We start from the raw sequence: 24924 nt of genomic DNA on the forward strand, positions 1-24924 counted from the left end.
GATAGATAGATAGATAGATAGATAGATAGATAGATAGATAGATAGATCTGCCATGGTGCACACATGTCAGAGGACAACTTTCAGGAGTTGGTTCTCTCCTGTCACCATGTGGGTCCCTAGGGATCTGACTCAATTTGTCAGGTTTAGCCATAAGCGCTTTTATGCACTGGGCCACCTCCCTGGCCCACCATTTTCAATTCAATTGTAATCTACCTCAATTTGGACTTGACCAGTTTCAAGTGATCAGTATCACATACTAGACAGTACAGCCCTACACTTAAGAACTATACACTATTGTATCTATGTTGTATGATCCTATATTACATGATACTATATACAATCCCTGAGAACTAGAGACTTTGCGTCTGTATTGTATGATCCTGTCATACATTCCCTGAGAACTGCACACTTTGGATCTACATTATATGATCCTATATTATATGAACTCTGAGAACTAGACAGTATTGTGTCTATGTTGTACGATTCTATATTGTATGACCCTATATTATACAGTCACTGAGAATGAGTCACTATTGTGTCTATCTTATGTGATGTTATCTTACATGATATTATATCGGAGAACGTTCAATCTCCGAACAAATTGGTTGCATATATCTAGGAGCTGCAGAAAAATAGGGTGGACTACTTTTATCTCTTAGACCACAAAGATGAAAACAATTTTGTGGAGAGAACACAGCTGCCCTTGAAAGAGCAAAGCATAATGACCTTGAAGGGTTAGGGTCCAAAGCCACTTACAACCTATATGGAAGCCAAAGGGGAAACAGGCGCCTACTTTTCAGACTTAACATCCAACTTCATACAAATCATTTAGCTCGTCTAAATAAACAGAAATAGGTGAGAAATTGGCTTAACTCATGGCTTAGAAGGTCAAAGAAAATCAGCAAAACAGAACCTGTATAGAACGAGCTATAGACAGTCACAGAGTTCTGCTCTGCACCTCTGACTAATGTTTGACTGACATTCACTTAAACAATGTGATTTTTTATGCAGGTGTGCATGTGTGTGTCATATGTATACATGTGTGTACATATGTATGGGGGTCAGATATAAATATTGAGTATCTTTCATTATTGTTCTCTAACTTATGTTCATTTTTTTTTATTTTTATGTGTAGGAATATTTTACCTGAACGTAAGTGCATGTACCACATGCATACCTGGTGCCCTAAGAGGTCAGAAGAGTGCTTTCAAGTCCCCTGGAACTGGAGTCCTAGATGGCTATGAGCTGCCATTAGGGTGCTGGTAACCTGAACCTGGGTCCTCTGCAAGAGCAACAAGTGCTGCTAAGGGCTGAGCCATCTCTCTATCCCCTTCCACTTATTTTTTTGAGGCAGCATCTCTCTCTAAACCTAGAGCAAGCTCTGGGATCTTCCCATCACCACCTTCCATGCTTAAACCCCCAGTCCCAGGGTTACAGACACACGTGTGGGTTCTGGGGATCACACCTCTGACCCTCCTCCCTGCACAATACATTCTTTGCTCACTGAGCCATCCCATCAACTCACAAGTTTCCTTCAAAATAAAAATCAACGGCAGGATGTCATAAAGGTAAGTGGTTGCAGTCGTCGTCCAACCTAGCTGAGGCTGGCTACTAGACACAGAGGGAGCACAAAGGTTAGGCACTAACGCTGCTGCTGAAAGTTTGGTACCAGAAGGGGAAGCCATAAAAGTAGGCTCAATGGGGGAAAAATAGTCTGAAACAACTTTCACAATACAGGTTGTGATTTTTTTTTAATAGTTTTAAAGAAAGAAAGGGAGAAAGAGTAAGAGAAAGAGAGAAAGAGTCTCATCTCCTTTAAGTTTAAGGGTCACAAAGATCCAAAAGGCTGTTTCTTGTCTCAGATTCTGTAAATTGTGTTTAACTGCCATTGTATTAAAAAGAAAAAACTGGTAAGATTCTATTTTTCATAGCTCTCCAAGCTCCATAAAATAGAGCATAGCTTTTCAGAACAGACAGAAGCCAGAAGTTGCCAAACCTCACCGGATTCTTCTCCAAGACTAAGCACCAAAATCAATGATTTATGAAACATCCATGCAGTTCTTGCACTGACCCTAAAGACTACCAAAGAGCAGCGAGACAGTGGAGAATGAAAAGGATATTTTAACAACGTGTAGTGGTGCACACCTTTAATCTCAGCATCCTGGAGGCAGAGGCAAGAAGATCGATCTCTGTAAGTTTGGGGCCAGCAACTTCTAGGACAGCCACGACTAAATTGTCTCAAAAACATACAGACAAACAAACATACAAACAAAAAGAGCATCATGAAACAATATGAAATTAATTTTTATTTCCACATTTTGGAAACTCAAGAGAAAAAATATATCTATGGTTAGAGAGCTGTTACCCTTTGTAGTACAGTCAATTACTAAACAAACTTTGACAAAACTCATAATGCCATATTCAAGCTAGCACACATCTGGTATGTTTTTATAATAGTGCCTGATATATGTTTGCTTTGCTTCAGAAGAAGGTAACCTTGTGCCAAGTTCTAAGTGGTTGACCCTTTTGAGCCTTTGTTAAAGAACTGCAGGTTCGGACATGCTCGAAGATTCCCCACTAATTGCTTTTGAGATTTCCCTTTAAGGCTCAGCTCAGCAGCTCGGCAACCAAGTCATTACTAAGGGTCATCTCCCAACACAACAAACACCTCCCTTAACACAAACACTAGAAGTCTATTTGCAAAGTCAATGTCACTAAAGGACTGTCAGAGGGAGGTTTGTGTGTCCTGGTGAGGAAGATTGATCTCAAGTTCTGAGAGAAAGCTTAGTTATTCCTGTTCACGTTGTATTGAAAAAAAAAGTTGATAAGCCAACTTATTTCTCAGACTCTCAGGAAACAACACAGAAGCAGTTGTTATACAAACCATAGCAAATGATTCTGATCCCAAGGGATCATTTTGTTCCCCACAGGTGAGGAAACCTGCCTTAGTGTGTTCTGGAAAAGTAGTTCTGCTGCCTGCTCATCAGGAGTGAATCTGTACTCCAGAAAATTTCAGGTTAAACAGATTGCTTCATTTTTATCGACATGAATCAAATCTTCTAAATAGGAGTGTGCTTTACAAATTCCCATGAGGGGAGTTCTAAACCTGAAGCGTTTCACGGGGGCAGCATTTCCCATTATCACCTGAGAGAGCAGCTCTCTAAGTGGCCACAAGTTCACACATTAGGGTCACATAGAGTATTTAATACCCAGATTTCAGTCAGAGTCAACTGCATCAGAACTTCTGGGAGTGGCACCTGCGTGTCAGTAGTGTCTTAAAGCTTCTGAAGGGCATGGACAAGTTGGAGCAACATGGAGAACCTTTGGGAAACACTGACCTATAGCTAGAGATTCAAGCCTCTTCTGCCAGTTTTGGGTAAGAGGTAGAAGCAGGAAGAGTGTGGCACACAAGTTCACTTCTGGATCTACTCAGGAAAGAACCCACAAAAACAAAACAACACACCAACAACAAGAACTGGGCTGTTCAACTCCCTACCCCCACCTCACCTCCTTACCTAGTCAACCTTTTCACGCCATGCTTCCCGGATATGCCTTTAAAACTAAGTCCCTGTTTAACCTTCTTTTCTGAGAGATTTTATACCATAAGGAAAAAAAATAGACTTTGGCACATTTAGTACTCAACACCAACAAACAAAAAACAACAACACCAAGACTTATCAAGTTGGTTAAAAAAAAAAAAAAAAGACCCAAGGAGAGAAGGCTCAGTTGACAAAGTGCTTGCCTTGTAGTCATGGAGACCTGAGTTTAAGCATCAGAACCTACGAAACAAAAAACTCAAGCACAGAGCTATATGCTTGTTTGGGATTGGGGGAGGGGTGGATGTTTTGTTGTTATTTTGGATGGTTTGCATGAGATTTTAAAGATTTATTTTCTATTTATGATCTTCCTTTTGTTATTAAAAATACAATATGGTATGATTATGGTTTCTCCTCCCCCCCAACTCTGCCAAGATAGTCTTACAATCACCGTACTAGGGAGACAATGCCATGTGGATTCCTGGGGCTCAGCTGCTAGCACATTTAGCCTAGTTGATGAGTTTCAGGCCAGTGAGAGACCCTGACTCAAAGAAACGGTGGACAGAAATGGTGCACCTGAAGAACAGCACCTCCACTTGAGAGCACTCACACACATATGAATACAAACACATACACATATGCAAGTACACATGTGCAAATCTCAAAGGAAATTATGTGATTTAGTCAATATATCATGCTTTGTAAAACTTGCAGCTCTCACAATTGCTATTTCATGAGTATCAAAAAAAGTGTAGATTTGACACCACTAACATTGACCTACCCCAAAAAAAGATGATTCACTAAGGGCAGAGGTCTTGTGGGACTTTAGACAGGAAGCAAATAATCTGACTTTATAAAATGTTTGACCAACACCATAGACTCAGCTTGAAGCATTCTGAAAAGGGGAGACTGCAACAAGACTCATCCGGGCTTGCCAAGTCAAACTCGGCAGGCTTTACCCCCAGAACTGTAATCCCCTTGTCTCCACAAAGGCCAGCTGCCAAGCTGGCCCTGAGGAGAGTCAGACCCAAACAACTAAAATATCTTTTCCCTCTAGTTTTCAGACAGTTACTCTTGATAAACACATTGACCACTCATAGTTCAAATGAAAGAACAATTTTCAACACAAATAGCTTAATATTCCAGAGAGCACCCTAAGACTTACTCCCAAACAGGAAAACAACAACACACCGAAGAGCGAAGGCACATCAGAGAGGAGCAAGGGTCACAAAAGTCATACACTTGAGCCAATCATGAATTAAGTAGTAACGATGCACGAGTCTTTCTCCTTAACGTGTCTCATTTTCAGTGACTTTGTGTGGGTCTGGACGTTTGTGTGTTCTCGTGCTTGTGAGTTCACTGTACACATGTCTGTATGTTATCCCTGTAAGTACACATGAAGGTGCATGCAGAATCCAGGCCCACAAGCTGCCCATCTTGATTAGTTGAAAGTACCTGTCTCACTGGGCTAGGGCTCACCAATTGGGCTAAGCTGGGATGCACCTGCCTCTGACCCCCTAGTACTAGGATCACAAGTGTGTGCCACCACAGTTGGCTCTTGCATGTAAGTTTGGGGACCAAATTCCGTTCCCTGTGGTTACACTACAAGCACTTTGACAGTTGAGCTATCTGTCCCAGCCCTTTAGGGAACTGTCAACCAAGGTTCATAGAATGCTGTAACAATAAAGTTTAACTATAACTTCAAATAGAAAAAGAAGCACCATTTTATTTTAATAATGTACTGATACTAAATACAAGCATCATGTGATTTAGTACTCTACCAAATATAGCATCATTTTTAAAAACCTGTGTCTTTAATTCATGAATTTAAGAATAACTTAAAAAAATCAACCCCTGTGTTCTTGGGCCCCAGTTTTCACCCTAACATGAAAACATTTCACCCTAACAGCCCCTATCCTATGGGGTTGTCTTAGATCTCACCCCCACTCCTCGATTCCAAAGTCAAATTTCTGTCTGCAGACCTCCCACCTGAACTCTGATAAGCATTAGCATTCCTCCTCTCCCTCATTCACTTAGAGAAACTCTACTGACATGCTCTATAGCTGGTCACAAATCCTGTCTTTAGGTTCCTAAGATTCCCACAGTTATTGGCATGGGAAAAAGCAATACAATAATATATTTTTTTCTCTTGGGACACAATAGGAAAACATGTCAATTTCCACTCTCAAGAGAAAAGTCATCTATGCAAACAAATAATTATCAGAAGTTTGCTTTCATGGTATGTATAGCATTGTGATACATAAAATATACTAAAGAATTGCAAGCAAAGGGCCTGCCAAACTGATACAAGAAAAAGAAAAAAAAATAGGGCTTCATTGAGGTGTCTGCTCAAGTAATTGTTGGTTAAATGAATACATTTTGAGGAAGGCCATTATTTAAATTCACAGTAGCCATAAAACTCTTTTATTAGGAATAGTGAAATATACAGTTCATACGATTATGATGGTTTCAATGAGAAATGTCCCTCCCAGTCTTTGGCATTTGAAATACTTAGCCCCCAGTTGTCTTTGTTTGGACTGCTTTGGGATATGGTTAGCTTAAAGGAAGGGCATCACTAGGAGGTGGGCATTGATGTTTAAAAGTCACCTGCCATGCCTATTTGGCAGTGTCTGCCGGGGCTTGAGATACGAGCCCTCTGCTGCTCTAACTGTGTTGCCTGTTGCTTCTGCCTCCACTCTGCCACCATGGACTGCTATCCCTCTGGGACAGTAAGGCCAAATAAGTCCTTCCTTCTGTAAGTCATCTTCATCATGATGGTTTATTACAGCAGTAGAACATAACTAATATGCTTGGGAACTCAGACATTCCAAAGAAGCGCACAGACAAACATGGGTACCACACCTTTAATAAGTAATCAAAATAGACTTTTGTAGAAAAACGTAAGCAATAAAAAAAATTAAATGGATGACTTGGCGGGAGAGATATGGAGAGATGGCTCAAGAGTTTAGAGTAAACACTGTTCTAACAGGACCTGAGTTTAATTCCCAACATGCAGGTCAAATGGCTCACAACCATCTTTAGCTCCAGCTTCTGGAATCCAATGCTCCTGGCCCCCACCGGCACTCATATGCACCTACCCACACACAAACACATAAATACAAAATATATATATATATATATATATATATATATATATATATATATATATATTTATATGGATAGCTGCTAACATAGCAATAATCCAAATAATTCTAGATAATAAGACAAAAGTATAACATAAAACAAGAGGAGTAACGAGCCTTGTGAATGATATAATCCAGATTATAATGAAGTCAAGGCCATAATGGGTACCCAGAATTAGTGTTGAAAGGTCTGTGATAAACTCCATGGCCTCAGGAATTTTATAATTATGGGGATAGGTGGCTTCTTTAGTTTATCTCCAGTACAGCATTCTTTCATCTGAGCGCCTCACCGTCGTCCACTTCAAACACGCAGTGTGTAAAGAGGCCAGACTCAGAGATACAGTTTACCGTCAACATAACTTTCTGAGTTATCAGAAAAGCACTACCCTGCATTCCAGTCAAGGTCAGAATTCTAGAAGACACAAGAGCTTAAACCAAGGAACAAACGCCTCTGCATTTCTAAATATTCCTTCTTGGATAATGAGTACCTTTCAACAGATGACTGTAATTTCTTGATGTCTAACAACAAGGCAACAAAATTCTCTAGAGTATTTTTAGTTTCTAAAAACGAACCTGAAACAATGTGAAGAAAAAAGCCACAATGGAAAGGATAAAAAATGGCCTACAGGTCTGACCATAAGAGAGCAGGTGAATGGACCCTCACACGTTACCCAGCAATGGGGCAGACTGAGGAAGCTTCCCATTGTCCAACTCACACTCACAAAGATTCTTTTCCAAAATTGAAATCAGAGAGAACGTTCCTGAAAATGGGTGTAATAAACAGAGGAGCTTAGGACCAACACAAACTACAGCTGTGGTCCTGGGCGGTAGTGGTGGGTCTAGCATCTATCTGTAACCCTACCAGGCAATCAGAGCTCACTAGATGATCATGAGTGAAATAATGGGTGGATGAATCCATGATGTAATTACTGAAATCTAATTAACTCATAAATCAGGCACTCTGCCCTTTAAGTACATTGTCAAAGTACAGAAGATCTAAGGGTGGACGGAAATGCCTAGAAAGAAAGGGCCATTTTTTTCTTCCTAGTCTGCAAAAAAAAATAATAATAATAAAAATTATCTTGAGAACTTTGAGGAGGTAAGAGATTCTGAATAGCATCAAGGTCTCAGTGGTCAGACAATTAACAAAACCCCTTATCCCAACTCTAAGGAGCAGTCAAGCCAAGTATAGCCCAAGACCCAGTAGCATCTGTACCTGAATGGAAGATAAGGAGGGTTTGAGCCAGACAGGAGAGCTCTGTAGGCTTCTTCTGGTGTCTTCTTTAAGTAGATGACCTATGGCAGACAAACAATAAATAACATTTAGAAGACCATACAAAACTAACTTACCTACTCACCAAATTTGCATTTTGTTTCTTCTGCTTGGAGTCATAGCCCTGGGAAAGCTGCTGTTCTCTTACGTGTCTCAGACTTTTTATTTTGGTTGTTTTGTCCTTTGGTTTTGTTTTTGAGGCTGGGTTTTGTTCTGTAGTTCTGTGGCCTGGAACTTACTATACAGAGCAAGCTGGCCTCCAACTCACTATGGACTGTAAAACACAGTCCTGGCTCTTGATATCAGAGACATATTGATAAACGGCTAATGTACAAACCAACAAAAAGGAATGCTTAAAACCATAAAAAAATTTCCATTTAGGAACATATTGCCTAGATAGCACATATTGGGTTCTGTAGTCAGTACTAGGTACCACCGTAACAGAATTTATATCATTGTAGCCCAATGACAATACTTGATAGTCAGGGGGCGGGTCTCTCAGTGACTTTGGGGTAGGAAGAGGCATGGGAAGGACAGGACAAAGGTGTTGGGGTGGGACCGAGTTTGTGTTTAGTATGGAAGGGCAGCAGAGAGCAGGGCGTGAGACAAAGTGAGGGGTCAGACAAGACAAGGACTGCGCTAAAGGATGTGTAATTCTTAAAAGCCTCCCTAGCTAGAAATAATGCATTATTTCCTCCATATGTCCCAACATCAAGATCCTATACTCAGTTACAGGACAGGCAAGCGGTCCCCGTATTCCAAAGAAGGGTTTTCCTTCTGCTTCTCAAAGCACCTTTGAAGTCTTAGTCATCCCATCAGAAATATACAGCATGTATTCACTTGCTACAATTTCAAAACGAGTAGCCCTTGTGAGTTCTCTAATGAAAAGTAATTTAATAGACCAAAAGATACATTTATTAGCTGGGGAGATAGCTCAGTCATTAAAGAGCTCACTTTGCAAGCTTGAGGACCCGAGTTAAGGCCCTGGAACTCATCATTCATAAACAAACAAACAAACAAACAAACAAACAAATGCCAGCTCTGATGTTGCATGTTTGTAATCCTAGTACTGAAGAGGCAGAGATACACAGATCTCTGAGGTTTACCGGCCACCCAGCCTATCTTAACCTACTTAGCAAATTCTAGCACCTACAGGAGACCTGCCTTGTCTCCAAAAAGTACAGAACAGCACCAGAAATATGACACCTGAGGTTGTCTGGCCTCACATGTACACACACACACACACATGCACGCACCTGCACATGCACACACACAAGTACACCTGGCCTTAGGAACAAATTCTCATGTCCTGGTGACAAATGGAGAGAAGGTCTGACAAAGCACACATCAACCAAAGCAATCAAGTCTGAAGTACATGCAGCACTGAAGATGAGTTGTCTTCAAAGGGACTGCCCCATATAGGGGCTGCACTGACGCTACACTAGAGGAGTGTGAATCTGGTTGCAGCTCAACTCATTTTAAAACTGGATTTAACCCAATCCTAGCTTCAAGAACTCACTGCAGTAACCAGTGCTACAATGTAACTTTACTCGACCCTGATGGGTGGGTTCTGTAATAGAGCTGGTGAAAAGCACTGTTTCCTCAAGCCTAGGGGGTTTGAAAGTTATGTATGGCTGCTACCAGGGAAAGCTGCAGGGAGAAAGCTTCTTGTGTTTAGATTAGATAATTAAGGCTTATACAACCTCCTTTGAAAAGTAAAAATACATTTCCCTCCTAAGGAGCAATTACACTAATTCCCTTTAATCTTGAGGCAATAGGGCTGCAGGAGGCAGTCACCCAGGTCTACATAATATAACCTCTTCAGACTGGTTACTCCACAGGGCTTCTCTCCCACCCCACCTGCATGACTTAGCACACATGAGGCATGTTCTCACACTGTAAGATGAGAGCCATTGTTTTTATTTTTATCCCAGTACTAAATTATTAATGGGTGCAGAGTGAAACCCAACAGAGCCCATCTAAGTTCCAGGAAGATTTCTGGAACATCTGTTACAGGTTGACCTTTTACAGTCTGGAGGGAAATGCTTAGGGAGAGTGGGAAAATATTCTCCTCCGACAAGAATTCATTGTTGAATGACACACACATGCGTCCCTCATTTTAATATAAAATCCCATTTTTTCCCAAGAGAAAATACGAATGTTGTATGTATTCCCTATGCCAGATCTTCTTAGATGAAGAGAGGTTGGGGAGGGAGTGGGAGATGGAGAGACAGAGGGAGGCCTGATTGAAGCCAGGAAGGAAACTAACATTTGAGTCTTGTGGTCAATGAATCCAAAGCCCAAAAATTTACAGATTATTCCAAACTGCTGCTGTTCCTCTGTGGCCAAGTTAACGTTTGAACACAGACCCTCCCTGCAAACAGTCTGAAACCAAAGACTTTTTCATTTGTCACATGATTCCTAAGAGGCAGGATTATAACACATACTATTCAAGAGATGAAAGGATTTTTTTAAAAAAGTGATGCAGAATTGGAGAGAAGGAAACATCCTGCTCTGTTCTTATTTTTGAAGAAGTGTGAACAACATTGTTTTTTAAATAGGAAGTAACTAAATCAGTTATGATATGTTAAATATGTCTTTTCCAAAAGTAAAATAGTCCATATTAAGTCCCAAAGTTATGCTAGACAAGTCTAATATTTCCTAAAAATAGTTTCTGAAACTAGTTTCAAAGTACCTACCAGATATTCTGATTTATCTTTTTGGCTTCTAAAAGGGAGTGGTGTGTGTGTGTGTGTGTGTGTGTGTGTGTGTGAGAGAGAGAGAGAGAGTGTGTGTGTGTGTGTGTGTGTGTGTGAGAGAGTGTGTGTGTGTGTGTGTGTGTGTGTGTGTGTCCACGCACACTCCAATGTACTTTATATCCCTTGCACTAGCTGTTAGGATACATAATCCAATGGGAAGAATGTCTCCAAACTTTGATTGACACTTGACAAAAGTCATTGACAGAGACAGTGTTTCATTCCATTCCAATTTAGTGAATGACACCTGCATTACTTATATAAAACTGTTCTATCCTTGCCAGGAAGTCCTACAGACCTACTCAATTAAAAAAATAAAAAATAAAAAGATATATATATATACATATATATATATATGTATATATATATATACTTATTTTTAACTGAACACAAACCTGCTAATTAAAGTGATTTTTTTTCTATTTAACTTCAATGCCAGAAACCAAAGACTTTTTCATTTGTCACATGATTCCTGAGAGGCAGGATTAATAGTAACACATACTATTCAAGAGATGAAGGGATTTAAAAAAACATAAGAAAAATTAGAGTACAAACTAAAATAATCTGTAATGTTTATCAATAAGCCACTGATGCCTAAACTTTAATTATTATGGACTAACTCTTACACATCACCACATACTACAAAGTCTCTTCATACGGACACTCCGTTATCATAAATCGATGTGGCTTAAACTATTTTATAGGGTTACAAGTGGAAAAATCTGTCCCTGAATCAACACAGAAAGGAATATTACAATACATAATGCAAACTTTAAAGCATCTATATGTATATCACACACTGATGACATGTCAAATTAGGAATCTCTCCTAACTTCACAGAATACCAAGACACTACTTAAAACACTCCCAGAATTCACTTGCAATACTTTTAAATTATCTTCTAAGTTAAAGACTAATGTCAGTAGATCCATAAAGCCTATAAAAATACTATGTACGGTTTTCAGAAGCAACTTGAGATTTGCAACTCTATTCCTGCACTCTGACAACTTGCTCTCCCTAATATACAATCTGTGATTCTTAGAAACAATAATTGCCTTCACATAGACATCTAAGCCAGACTGTAAATTTGGTAAAGCTCTTTCCATGGAAATACTACCTCAAGCCGTATGTTTCTAGCTTTCTTTGGGGGCTGTTACTATTTTTTTTAATAAAGAAAAGAATTTATTGCTGAAAGAAACATACGTACTTATACCCTTATATACCTTTAAAAGAAATCTAAGAAGCTGATAAAATTGTTTAGTGGGTAATGGAACCTGCTGCTAAGCCTGATCATCTAGTCTGATAGTTTTCAAAGACAATCTCTTTGGGGGTAGGGAGTGTCATACCCAGATGGCCTTAGTTCTCAACTACTTTCAGGTTGTAATGTCAGTTTCCTGGACATCTCTTTGGAAAGAAATTTAATTGACTCAGAACTGGCCAGAATGTCAATTTCAAACCACCATGGCAATGTTACAGGGACAGAACCTACCTGGGGAATACTGTTCTCTGCTTGTTTCTCTCTTCTGAACAAGTAATATATGGAGCAAAATAACAGAAAACTCACCGCCAACATTAAAAGGATACTCTCTGAGAAAACGAATGAAGTCTCAAGGGTATTTTTATTATCTAATCACAAACACGAATTACCATGAGCACAGATTCCTTTACCTAGTTTTTAGAAATTACATTATGTATGTGCACGCGCACATGTGGAGGTCAGAGGATAACTTGCATGCACTGGTTCTCTCCTTCCACCATGTGGGCCCCAGAGACCTAACTCAGATCACTACGCTTAAATTTTGTTTGTTTTGTTTGTTTTGTTTTGTTTTGAACAGGGTCTCATGTAACCCAAGGCTGGCCTCAAACTTTTAACCCCAGAACCATCTTTCTGGCCCCACTTCTTCAAATTCTTACTGTAGTTTGTTTCTATGGTTATCTGATTTTGCCTATCTCCCTAGCTAGGCTGTAAATGCTAATGAAGTTAACTTTCATGTCTTCAGATCTGCAAGGCTCAGCACAATGTACATAAAAAGCTCTCTAAAAAATGGTTGGTCATAGCTCAAACAAACAATAAATAGACTTCTTTGTAAAGAAATACATTCACAAATACTGATTCCCAACCTGGGGAGTGTGGTGACAAAGCACAGTGGTCAGGAGCCAACATGCCTGTGCTCAGATGTGGGCTCTTTCGCCTGCAAATGATAACACATTAATTCTCTACACTTCCGTTTCCAGAACTGTGAAGAGGGGACACTACTGGACCATGAACTTGCCTCAGACAGAAGGTCACAGTGTCATTGAGACATTACTAGGTTGTGTACTGTTTGTTAGAGAGATTAAACACTGTAATATACATGTAGCATACTTCTAACTACCTAACATATAACTCTACCACAGCAGGAGAATACAGAAAAGACATCCAATTAAATTAGTCTGACAATATTTTCTCCTTTTCTCCACTCTTACGGTTTGAATATCAAATGTCTCTCATGGACTCCTGTGAGAACTTCAGAAGGTGGAGCCTCATTAGAGGAAGTCAGTCATCAGGAGTATGTCGGAGCACATTATACATGGTCCCCTAATCCATTCCTCATTCTCTACTTCCTGGCTACCATGAGATGCTTTTCCTCCACCTTCCACCACTGTGATTTTCCATCTCACTTTGAATCAACAGCACTGATATGTACATATTGAAATATCCAAAACCATGAGAGAGAATCAACCCCCCTCTCTTAGGTTTCTCCTGCCCGATATTCTGTCGAAGAGGCAAGAAAACTAATACAACCCCCCATGTGACTCTAGATCTGGATGGTTCACAGAACGAAGCCCAAAAGGCTGTCTAGGCATATAAACATGGAGGCAAGAGGTAGTGAATATCCCCTTGGAGAGCTAAAATCAGGACCATGAGACCATCATCCAGGAAAACCCTCTTGTTTGAAACCAGTACCTCTCTCGGTCCTGCCTCTTCAGTCTCCAGGCCTCACAAGTGCCTTAGCATGAACATTAAAATAAATGTCACCAGCCCCTGCTTTATCAAATCCACTCTCAAAACATCTCAGGATTACTGATGTGACTGGCCCATGTGTCTCTCAAGCCACACGTACATGTAAAGGAGAAAGAGTTGTTACTACTCAGAAGCATGGCTTTTATATTTGAACTTTCATGAACTTTTATGAACAAAAGAACAAGATGGCCGAGACTAGGGAGAAAAAATACTTCAATTACCTGTAAAGATTTCAGATACCCACAGAAAGCACATCTACGGGGGGTTAAAACAGTATACAGCAAGAAACTCTGCAAAGAGCTGATGTCATGAAACATTTAAAGCTTTGTCCTTGGTACCTAAGACTTGGTTCTCAGACTTCTTAAATGTCAAGGCCCTTAATTTGTAAACTGCTGTTTCCTGAAGACAGATTTCAATTTTAATTGTCATAAACAAGCACAAACAGAAATGTTTAAATTCTTAATGTTTTGCAACATTTTCTTATTCATATCCTGCCATTCTATCCAGTGACAAGAAAAACAATATCTCCATTCAACTTTATAATTAAAAAAAAAAATAGGAAAAACCCCACTCATTTGTGAGATGCACAAACAATTTCACTTTTGTTCTAACTTACAGAAGCAGAAATACTCAGAGTGGAACAATCTCAGACATTAAATAGGCAAGCCTGGGGTTACAAAGCCGAAATGCAACTCTGTCCTCAACACCCTGGGTCTTGGTCTACTTTATTGGTATCCTAATTAAAACAGGATAATAAGACTGCATCTCGTTTCCTGCACACTCTGGTTGAAGTCAATGTATAGAAAACCCTTCGAGTCCAATAGAAACCACAGACCCAGAGGTCAGCAATGAAGAACACAGTACTTCTGCCTAGCAAAGATGGAGACACAGTGCACTGGGGGGGGGGGCAGAGCTTGGCTTCACATCTCCACCCCATCACTTATTCCTACCCTAAAATTCTTCATCCTGCATCTTCCGGAGAACAAGGACTTTGTTTGCTTGTCTGAGGTTCTGTCTGCTCTGAAGTGCCCTCGTGACATCTCTTCATTTTCATCTGGAGTTTCAGTTAAATAGACAGATGACAAGCAGCAGACGAAATTGTGTTTCTCTCAAAATTCATTTGGATTAGAAATGCTCCTTCCATCTCTCTCACAGACACAATCAGTGTGGAGTCACTGGGAGCCTTCGATGGGCAGTTTGGGAGGATAGCAAACATTAGCCACATGTGTCTCCCCATTTAATTTGACGGAAAGCAGAATTTTCATAATTATCCTGAATAGATCTTTCCAGAGCTGATGATATGGCTGAGACAGTTACACATCTCTTGCCAGAACTGTTTCAATGACACTGTGGACTGAGTATTCTGGATTCAAGCCCATAGGCCTACACACACATCCCTGACAATTAAGTCATAAGGACATAGGCCAAGCCTTTGCCAAGCAAACCAAAGAAAATCACACCAATATCTCATACCCAGAGACTTTTAAAAAAAAATGTACGGGGGAAGGAAGAAAATGTGTGAGCCCTAGAATACCTAAGTCCTTCATGTTACAGGAGCAACCACAGGCTTCATGTTACATACAATACCCAGGTAAACATATGCCTATGTATAACCTATTATCTACTGTCAGAAAACAACCTCTAGGTAAAACTCAAAATCAGACTCAAAAGACATTGAATCAGAATGGTTGTGATCAAGATATTAGTGGCAGATATAAGTCATGATTTAACATTTAAGTTCTTCAAACACCTGTCGTTGTGTATGATAATTCTTTCACTTACAAATGAACTACACTTCAAAGCTTACTTACAAAGACAAACATCTCAAATTCTGGAACTGCTTTTCCCAAGATCGGAGTACAAAGTTGAAACTAGCAATGAAAACTTGACAACGTGAGTTCTAGCCCGAGAAACCATGGAAAAGTGAAAGGAGAAACAGACTCCAGAATTGCCCTCTGACCTCAGCATTCATGGGACACATGTGTCCTTGAACTCACTCACACTCAAAATAATAATAAATAAAAGTAAAAGCTTAAAAATAAGGAAACCACGAGGAAAGGAATTAATGCGTTCTCAGTGATTTTAAATTGAAATCTGAACTACTTCAAATGTTTTGGTAGTGTTTTATTATATTTATATCAATTTTACTTCAAATGGATAACTCTCCTTAATATTTGACATTTTACTTAGGGCTGATTTAAAACCTGGGGCAATGAGAAGCAAGGCAAAGATAAGAGGAGAGATTTTCTTGCGGTAACAAATGGGAACTATTGGAAAGAAAACACTTTCTGAACACACACAGGAAGAGGGCTGCTAAGCAGAGATGGAACCCAGTCAAGGTTGGTTGTTTTCCATCACTGGCCTGCGATCTACCAGTAGTGGAGAAAGTAAACCAGGCTCTCAATGTCCATCCAGTAACCAGATCACATACCTAAGGAACGTTAAACAACGACAGTGTTCTCTAAGTTAAAATTTTAGCTGAGTGTAGTGGAGTGTGCCTGTAACGACAGCACTCAGAGGTTAAGGCAAGGATCTCAAGTTTGAAGCCAGTCTGGGTGACATCACAAGACCTTATCTCAAAAATAATAAATAATATCAAAACATTTTCAAATATCTTTATCCTGTTCTTCTCTGGGTTTTGAGTAGTTTGTGGGAGATGTAAACACAAAGTCTTAAGGCAGAGCCACACTTGAATACAACTAAACCTCGGGTCTCAAATCTCCTGGTAACTTGTAAGTGCCTGCTCTTTGAACTTACTCAAGAATAGAAAACTAACAATGAGCACAAACAAGGAACTGATTGTTCTCTCCCAGTGTTTACAAGAGTCGCTGCCTGGAGAATGCAGGAGAAATAAGACCTTGTTCCACTAGTTGGGTGTTTGCAGAACAGACCCTGTGGTCATTTGTCTGTACATTAGCCTGGACTCTGCAAACAAATGCCACATGACAGGATTGTCCTTCAAGACAAGAAAAAGAATTGATCCCTCTTAAGCATGCAAAGATCTTTTTTTTTTTAAGTAACCAGGTTCCTACATACCATAGATTACTAATTTCCACAAATGAGAACACAGACAAATAAAGGCAACCACAGACCTACCTACCACACACTTACTTTATAGAAAATACATCTTCCTTCCTTGTAGCTACTAGGAATTCCCACCCCCGTCCCCACACACCCTGCCTCACCTCTGACCCCATTCCGGCTCACTTTAGTGAATATACCTCACTTCTAATAATCCAGCACACACACCCTTACCACAGGGTCAGCTGTTTCTCCCTCACATGTCACTAGCATCAAGACTTGAAGGTCAGGTTTACCAGTGAAAGGGAAATGAGGAAGGAACAGAGACAGGGAAAGAATCGAGGCAGAGAATTTGCGCTAATTCCAACACAGACAATTTTTATCTTGGTTCAACAGAGAGTTACTGATACAGGAGCCACAGATAATGCCAAGATCAAGGCCAACATGCTTTTGACCTCACAGAGCATCCCATGCATATTTCTGATTTTTCAATCCAGGAGATGCTTCCAGTTTTCAGCACACTAACAAGCAACAATGAAAACCTCAAAGCTGTTTCAAGATATAGCCATCCGGACTTGCCTGCTTAAGATTCAAACTCACTAAAATATGAGGTCTGACTACGATTATTGATGGGTACTTCTGACACACAGCAATGGCTAAGGACCACTGCTATAAGCATTCAAATGTTAAAGACCGTGGCTATTCTTCAGAGCCTCAAATAAGCACACAATTATCAGCTTTAATGGGAAAAAAAATCAATGAAATTTCAAGACAGTATCAACAGGATTTGCTAAGGTCCTCTACAGCTCAAGTACTGCATCTGCCTGTTTGTTCATGTGGTGACTTGTAGACACTGAGTTATATTTCCAGAACAGACAAGTGAGAACAGAAAAGACACACAGGTTAACAATTAAACTGTCATGATGGAACAGAATAAATTTCAGTCGTGAAAGTTAGTCATCAAAGTGGCAGGTGAGTTTTAAAGGCTGTTGGGCCATTTTAACTCCCTAACAGCATCCTGTATCATGGAGAATGAAATCCAGACTCACTCTTAGGTACCAGCCGGACAGAGACCCCAGAGCTCATCCCCTGTGCTGCCTCCACACCACAATGCAGCTACCTGATCTTTGCCTTAGCTCCTCTTCCATCCCACTCATTCCCACCCAGCCTTTGGGGCATGCTCTACCCAAAATACTCTTCCTACGTATCATCTTAACTGCCAGTCACTCGAAGAGAACTTCCCTGATTCCAACATGAAGTGGGCAACCATCCAGAATTATGTCACTATGTTTTACACCCTTGCTTATACCGGTGAGATATAAACTCAGAGAGGCAGGGATTCAAACCCTCTTGTTCATCGATACCACCTGAGAGCCCAGATGAATGTCTGGCACGAGTGCTCATAATTGTTCAGTAAATGAATGTACAAATTAACCAGACTGGAGGGAGTATAAGGATTTCCCACTGAGATGAATAAATGACTTATTCCCACTTAAACTACCAAGACATTCATTATTATTATTTTTGGGGTTTTTTTGTTTTTGTTTGTTTTTTGTTTGCTTGCTTGCTTGTTTGCTTGATTGCTTGAGACAGTCTTACTATGTAGCCCTGTCTGACTTGGAACCTACTACATAGAAAAAGCTAGCTTGGAACTCACAGAGATCTGCTTGCTTCAGCCTCAGGAGTGCTGAATGAAAGACATGCACCACCATGGCCTCATTTACTGTTTTAAGCTTTTGTAAGTCTAAGAATGATTCTGCTCCAAAGAAAGAAAAAGTTCCAGTTATCACAACACTGTTATTCTATATATTAGCCAATTAAGAAAAGGAGGAGAAAGAGAAAGAAAAGGCAACAGGAGAGAAGTAGTCTGATGAGAAGAAAGAGAGAGATGGTAGGGGTGGGGAACACAACCGGAGAGTGTTAAATGACAAGGGTGCTGGACAAGGCAAGGTGGCTGCTATTTCACATCACAGTATGCACTGGGACTTGGATGTCCAAATAAGGCAAAGGTTTATCAAAGATACCAGAATGCCAGCTCTAACAGGGAGTCCCTTCCCTCCTGGTTTCACCTCTTCTGAAAGGCCTGAGTCTCCTGGTACAGTGAGGATGGAGACTAGGAAGGCTGGAGACTGGGATAAGGAGTGAGCCTCCCTAAGCCATGTCTGCTTCTAGGAAGAATCTATGTCCGGACCCACTTGGGCAACTCTGCAGAGAAAATGATTCTCTGGGCTGCTAGAGTGGACAAGGAAAAGATCAAAGGCCGTCTGATGCCATCCTGAAGCTCATGAACTTAGGAAGCCTAGGCCAAAAAACATTCTTTAAATCTCAAAAAAAGAAGTTAATCGTAAGCTTTGTTGTTGTTGTTGTTTGTTTGTTTGGGGGTGAGGGTTGTTTTGATTTTTGGAGACAGTATATCATTATGCAGTTCTAGCTGGCATGGAACTCAATGTGCAGACCAGGCTGATCTCGAACTCACAGTGATCTACCTGCTTCTGGCTCCAGAGTGCTGGGATTTGTGGGCCACCATGCCCAACAACGTAATAGAAGATCTTAATCAACTTCCTCTTTCCTGAATTCAGAAGGACAATATGTCACATATAAAATCTGGTATCTGGTACATTTGTTAATCTCTGTGCTAATCATAGCATCAATCCAAAGCCAGGATATCCTTTCCTAGTTTTTTCCAAATTCATTCACTTAGTTGGAGATAGGAAAACAAAACTATTTTGGAACTTTTTAAAATGCTAAGCCCATTTTTGTCATAAGTTCCCTTACAGTTCACTGAAGTATCGCTGAGAAGAAAACTAAATTTAAAAATTGGCTCAAAAAAAAAATGTAGTTTACGGTCAAAACTACAACTCACTTGCAGGCACTGAGAATAATTCTTTACGACATTCAAACTAATGGGATTTGGGACTTTCCTCATTCTAAAGCAGATGATATACTGTAATGTCGCACACTCTCCAATGCTATACACATCTTAGATCTACTTCCTACTCCCACATTTTAACAAGCAGCTGATTCAAATTGAATACTGAAGTAGGATTCTGGTGAGAGGCACCAAGGGCTAGAACTCGGGACTAAAGCAGAGTGACCTCCACTTCCCCATAGGGAACACGCTTGTCAACCCAGAAGGGAAGCTTGAAACCGTGAGGGCCCAGGGGCTACATATCTTTTGCTTTTTTATGCTTTTTTTTTCATTACTTCTTGTTAATTATTATCATATTTGTGTATAATGTGTGTAGACACAGGTGTGGAGCTCAGAGTATGACTGTGTGGCTTCAGCTGTCTCTTTCTACATACATGTATGTGGTTTCTAGGGCTCACGTCTAGAGAGCAAGCACTTTATCTGATGAGCCATTCCACCAGCTCTTGGTTAACTGTAGATAGATAGATAGATAGATAGATAGATAGATAGATAGATAGATAGATAGATACCTATGATACTTAACTTATTAGGCAAAATAAAAGGTTAACTGAAACTAGTAATGACAGAAAAATATTGTAACAGCATGCTATAATAGAAGCTGTGTGAATGTAGTCTCTCAAAATCTCTTCTTACACCACTTTCACTGGAGAGATGGCCTAGTGGTTAAGAGCACTGGCTGTTCTTCCAGAGGTCATGAGTTCAATTCCCAGCAACCACATGGTGGCTCACAACCATATGTAATTGTATCTGATGCCCTCTTCTGGTGTGTCAGCAACAGCATGCTCATATACATAAATAAGTAAACCTTAAATCAATAAAAAAAAAAAAAGATGCAGTATCTACGTGATCAGATGAAGCTGGATAGATAATACAGGTAGAGTAACCTGGTAAAGATCACTGCAATATAAACAATGAGACAGGATGCCAGTAGACTAGATACTCAGACAGGTAGTGGATAACTATCGGGCAGGCAGGATATACAGTGTGGATCTGCTGGATACAGGGATAATTCATAGGGATAGAACCAGGCAGTAACAAGCATCATGATAGTACTGGAAATGGTGAACAACTTAAACTTTTTTATTATTTTTGGAAATTTCCATTTAACGTGTTAGAGCCAAATTTGACTGAAACCTCAGAAAGTGGTGTCAGAGACAATGAGGACACTACCGATGGTCACATATGGAAATGTATTAACGGAAAGACTGAGTGGGAGGTCTGTCTGCACTGTGTTTATGTGGTCAGCACAGGATCGCTCAGCTCTGGGACTCTGAATCAAAAAAAGAAGTTAATCGTAAGTTTTGTTGTTGTTTGTTTGTTTGTTTGTTTGGGGGTGTGGTTGTTTTGTTTTTTTGAGACAGGGAAGTTTTTAGCAGGGAAGTTTCCTAGGGCATCCATTCCCTTATTCACTAAAACTGCAGAGACAGTTACTAGGTTTGGGCACAGAGGACATAAATATATGAGTGAGAATCATCTTCATTCCAGAAACTCGCTCTAGCAGGGGAGAGAGAGCCCACAGAGAACTACCTTGGGGAAACTCATCACAGCACATTAGAGGCAAGTGGAGAAAGCGCTACTTGAGCTGTGTTCCAAGTGAGGTGTTGAGAAAACAGCATTGTGAAGGATGGGGGAGGGGCTGGGGGAGGCAGATGACCAGGGAGGAGAAACACCAGGAAAGGCCTGTCTAAAAAATAAGTTTTGTATTATTTTGATTAAATAAGAAATTCCCCCGAAACAAACCCACTGAATGACTCACACCTACTCCTGAAAGGATTGAGTCTGACTCAGCCTGCGGTATGCACAGTCCCACAGGGTATGCACAGTGCCACAGAAAGGCTCTGCTCCTTAGTTTGAAGCTGTAAACCACAAATGCCATCTCCTGCTAATAGCTTTATGAAGTTGTGGAACAACTTGGAGCGTTTCCTTCAAGCAAAGGTAACACCAGCAAAGCTACTTACTTTCAGGAGCCATGACTTTGCCACCGACCTAAATCTCCAGCTTTAGGTCACTGTGAATCAATTAAAAAGAGAGAGAGAGAAAGAAAAAAGAAAAAAAAAAAGCCTGGGTCTACAAAATGAAATGCCAAAAGTCCTTCAAGGCCCTGTCATGGGGATGTCCTGAAGAAGATGGGACCCAGGCTAGCAAGGTCGAGTCAGGGCAGCAACAAGGAAAAAAACTAACAAAGACCCAAGGAGACAGACAGGAGGATCAGTGGAGTCTGAAGCTACCCAGGGCTACAGAGGAAGGCTCAGGAGGGGCCGGGGAGAACATGTTGGAATGAGAGGGGAAAAGAGGAAGCCGGGGGAGAGACAGGAAGGAAGAAATGAAAAGAAGAAAGAATGCTATGTAGTAGTAACCTGTGTCCCCGTGGCTCACACAGCACAGCCTATGTCTACTAACGTGCAAGCACGTCTAAGCTCTAAGGCTCTTAGTGATGTCTATAGAGCAAGCGGAACAGGAGCTGCAGCTGGCTCCTCCTTTAACATCACATCTGGAGAGAGGTTTTAATGAACTAATTCGCTCTTCACAATAGAGATGTAATGCAATATAATATATAAATATAGATCAATATAATGAAATGTATTCTGTGAAATGGAATGTTCTTTCTATGTTTTGGAGGGGTACATGGTCTTGGAAGGATTCATTCTTTTGTTTGAAACAGGGTGTCACTATGTAGCCCAGGGTAGTCTGGCACTCATAACCATCCAGCCTCAGCCTCCAAATGATGACATTACGTGTGTGTACCACCACACTCAGTTGTGTGTGTGGGGGGGGTGTCCTTGAAATAAAATTCAGACATTAAAATTACACAACCCAAAATCCATTATAATCCTAACGTATAATGCTTGGGGACATTCTGACACTGACTTAGGAGGCTCAGACTGCCTATGCAGGGCTCCAGGTTGACACCCAAACACTGGCTTTTCTCATTCAAGGTTACTCCCAACAGCCGATATTGGCTGCCTAAGAAAAGGGAGGAAAAGCTGGAGAGAAGCTTGGGGATAACACAGTCATTCAAACGATAACGTGCTCAGGATAAGTCTTAAGATTTGAGCACTTAACGCAAGCCGCTTTTCTTATGATTCCAGCATCAGCTGACTAAATACCACCCAGAACGTGATACATGTCCATTATTCAGCAATGGGAGTCTCTCACAGAAATTAAAAATACTGGCAGTTTTTCTTCCACTCGATCCTGTTAGCTGAGGACTAATCTTAAAAACCCAAAGAACTATCCACACATTTGGTGCCAAAATCCAGGCTCTAAAATAAAAAACATGCAAAAATATTCCCCAGTCCTGATTTTGTTTGGTTTGAGACAATCTAATCATGTAGCCCAGGCTGGCCTTGACTTCTCTATACAGTAGAAGATGACTTTGAAGTCCAGATTTTCCTGTCTAGCATGAGATTAGACAGATCCTTCTCTCAAACCCTGGGATGGCAGGCACGTGCCTCTACGTCCTATGTGGTGCTAGACCTTGAACCCAAGGATTCATGCGTGCCAAGCAAGCATTCTGCCAACTGAGCTACATCCCCACACTGATAACTTTAATAATATAGAAAAGAAACTAGCATGCCTCGCTCACTATAATGTAAAAAACTACCTGATGGGCAGGAGATGTGGTAGAGTACTCGCCATGCACAAGGTCCTGGGTTCAATCTCCACACCATGTATAACTACAAGGTAGAAGACCTTAGATCAGAAATCCAGGTCCAGCCTCAGCTCCAACTTGAGTCTGAGCCTGAGCTACATGAGAGCCTTGTCTCAAGAGAGAGAGAGAGAGAGAGAGAGAGAGAGAGAGAGAGAGAGAGGAGTTGACTCATGAAGTCATTCAATATACATGTTTGTGAGTGTGTGTGTGTGTGTGTGTGTGTGTCTGTGTCTGTGTCTGTGTCTGTGTCTGTGTTTGCGTGTGTATCTGTGTGCCTGGGAGTGGGGGTAAAGGAGAAAACAGACAAATCCCAAGATATGAGCCTCACCACTTCCCTCTCCATTCCGCTATCACTTTGCCTCCTGCTCAGACCTACCCTAAATCATCCACAAACATTACATACAAAGCAGATCTGAAAAGAGCTATGGTTGTATCTGGCAGAAACACAGAGGTGAGTAGATGTTCACCCAGTTAGCCAGAATCAACACTAAGCTGCTCCCTGGAGGACGGCCCACACACCTGTACTTGAAACACTTTAATATCTCTCTATCATGGGAAGAGCCAAGCTGTCCTCTCGGCATGCTGTCTTCTAGCTGATGTTGTTCTAGGAGGAGCTTCTCAGTTATCTCTGACTAAACAAAGCTTCAGCCTAGGGACTGAACCTAGGTTCTGGACTTTCTCTTCAAGAAATGGAATTGATCTTAGACAAGCCATTAGATCTACCCCACTGAATTTCTAGCAGACCTGAGAGACAACATTCTCCCAGTGGTTTCCTATGGAGACACTCCAGGGCCCTGCAAAACTGGATCTAGTTTTCTAACCTAACATGTTTATTTTAAAACTAAAAGAAAATAGTAAATCCATCCCATACACTCAGTATTAAATTTTACCCCTGTATGATCACTGAATAACATCACTTTACATAAATAAAACTTAGAAGTTTTATTTCCTGTGTCATATGTCCTAGTAATCTTCCTTTTGAAGAGGAATCCTGTGGCCCTGCATGAGCACATGTCTGACTGTGAGTTAACTCCAACCAGAAAGCTACACAAAATGGAACAACAAATGCCAAGAATGTCCAAGGACATGTATTTAGGACATGGTCTCACAGAAGGCATGGCAAATACACCAAAAGCCACAGTCTTGCCATATGAAATATTGTAAGGATTTTAAGGGACTTTTTAATTTTTATTTCCATAATGAATGCATGTAATTAAAATATGTAGTTATATATGTATAATTACATACATACACAAACACGCACACAGGAAGAATCTCATTGTGTAGCCCAGACTGGCCTTGAACCCGTGGCAATCCTCATGTCTTAGACTCTGAAGTGCTGGGGTAACAGATATAAACCACCACTCCTGACTCTCCTTTTTTCTTTATACAACATTGTTGTTGATGATGCTGTTGGTGTTGGTGTTGTATGCATAATGGCAGGGGTCACACAGAGAGTTCAGAGGCCAACTCTGTGAATGTCAGTTCTCCCCTTCCACGTTTAAGTGGGTTCTCGGATCAAAATCAGTATGCCAGGTTTGCTCAGCGAGCACATTTACCCACTGAGCCATCTCAGTAGTAGAGACTGAACCTAGACCTTACACAAGCTA

At 40.7% G+C, this 24924-nt stretch overlaps 1 protein-coding gene across 2 annotated transcripts in view; it reads right to left on the minus strand.

Moving 5' to 3' along the window:
- Cdc14a (cell division cycle 14A) overlaps nt 1–24924 on the minus strand; it is a 153220-nt gene that overhangs the window by 87831 nt on the left and 40465 nt on the right. For both annotated transcript variants that reach the window (XM_028757387.1, XM_028757386.1), the window contains exon 5: nt 7896–7975. In XM_028757387.1, coding sequence (XP_028613220.1) covers nt 7896–7975 — 80 coding nt within the window. The remainder of the gene's footprint in view (nt 1–7895; nt 7976–24924) is intronic.

The sequence above is a fragment of the Grammomys surdaster genome, unplaced genomic scaffold (assembly GCF_004785775.1).
Source record: "Grammomys surdaster isolate TR1022 unplaced genomic scaffold, NIH_TR_1.0 126158, whole genome shotgun sequence".
In the NCBI taxonomy this organism is placed as follows: Eukaryota; Metazoa; Chordata; class Mammalia; order Rodentia; family Muridae; genus Grammomys; species Grammomys surdaster.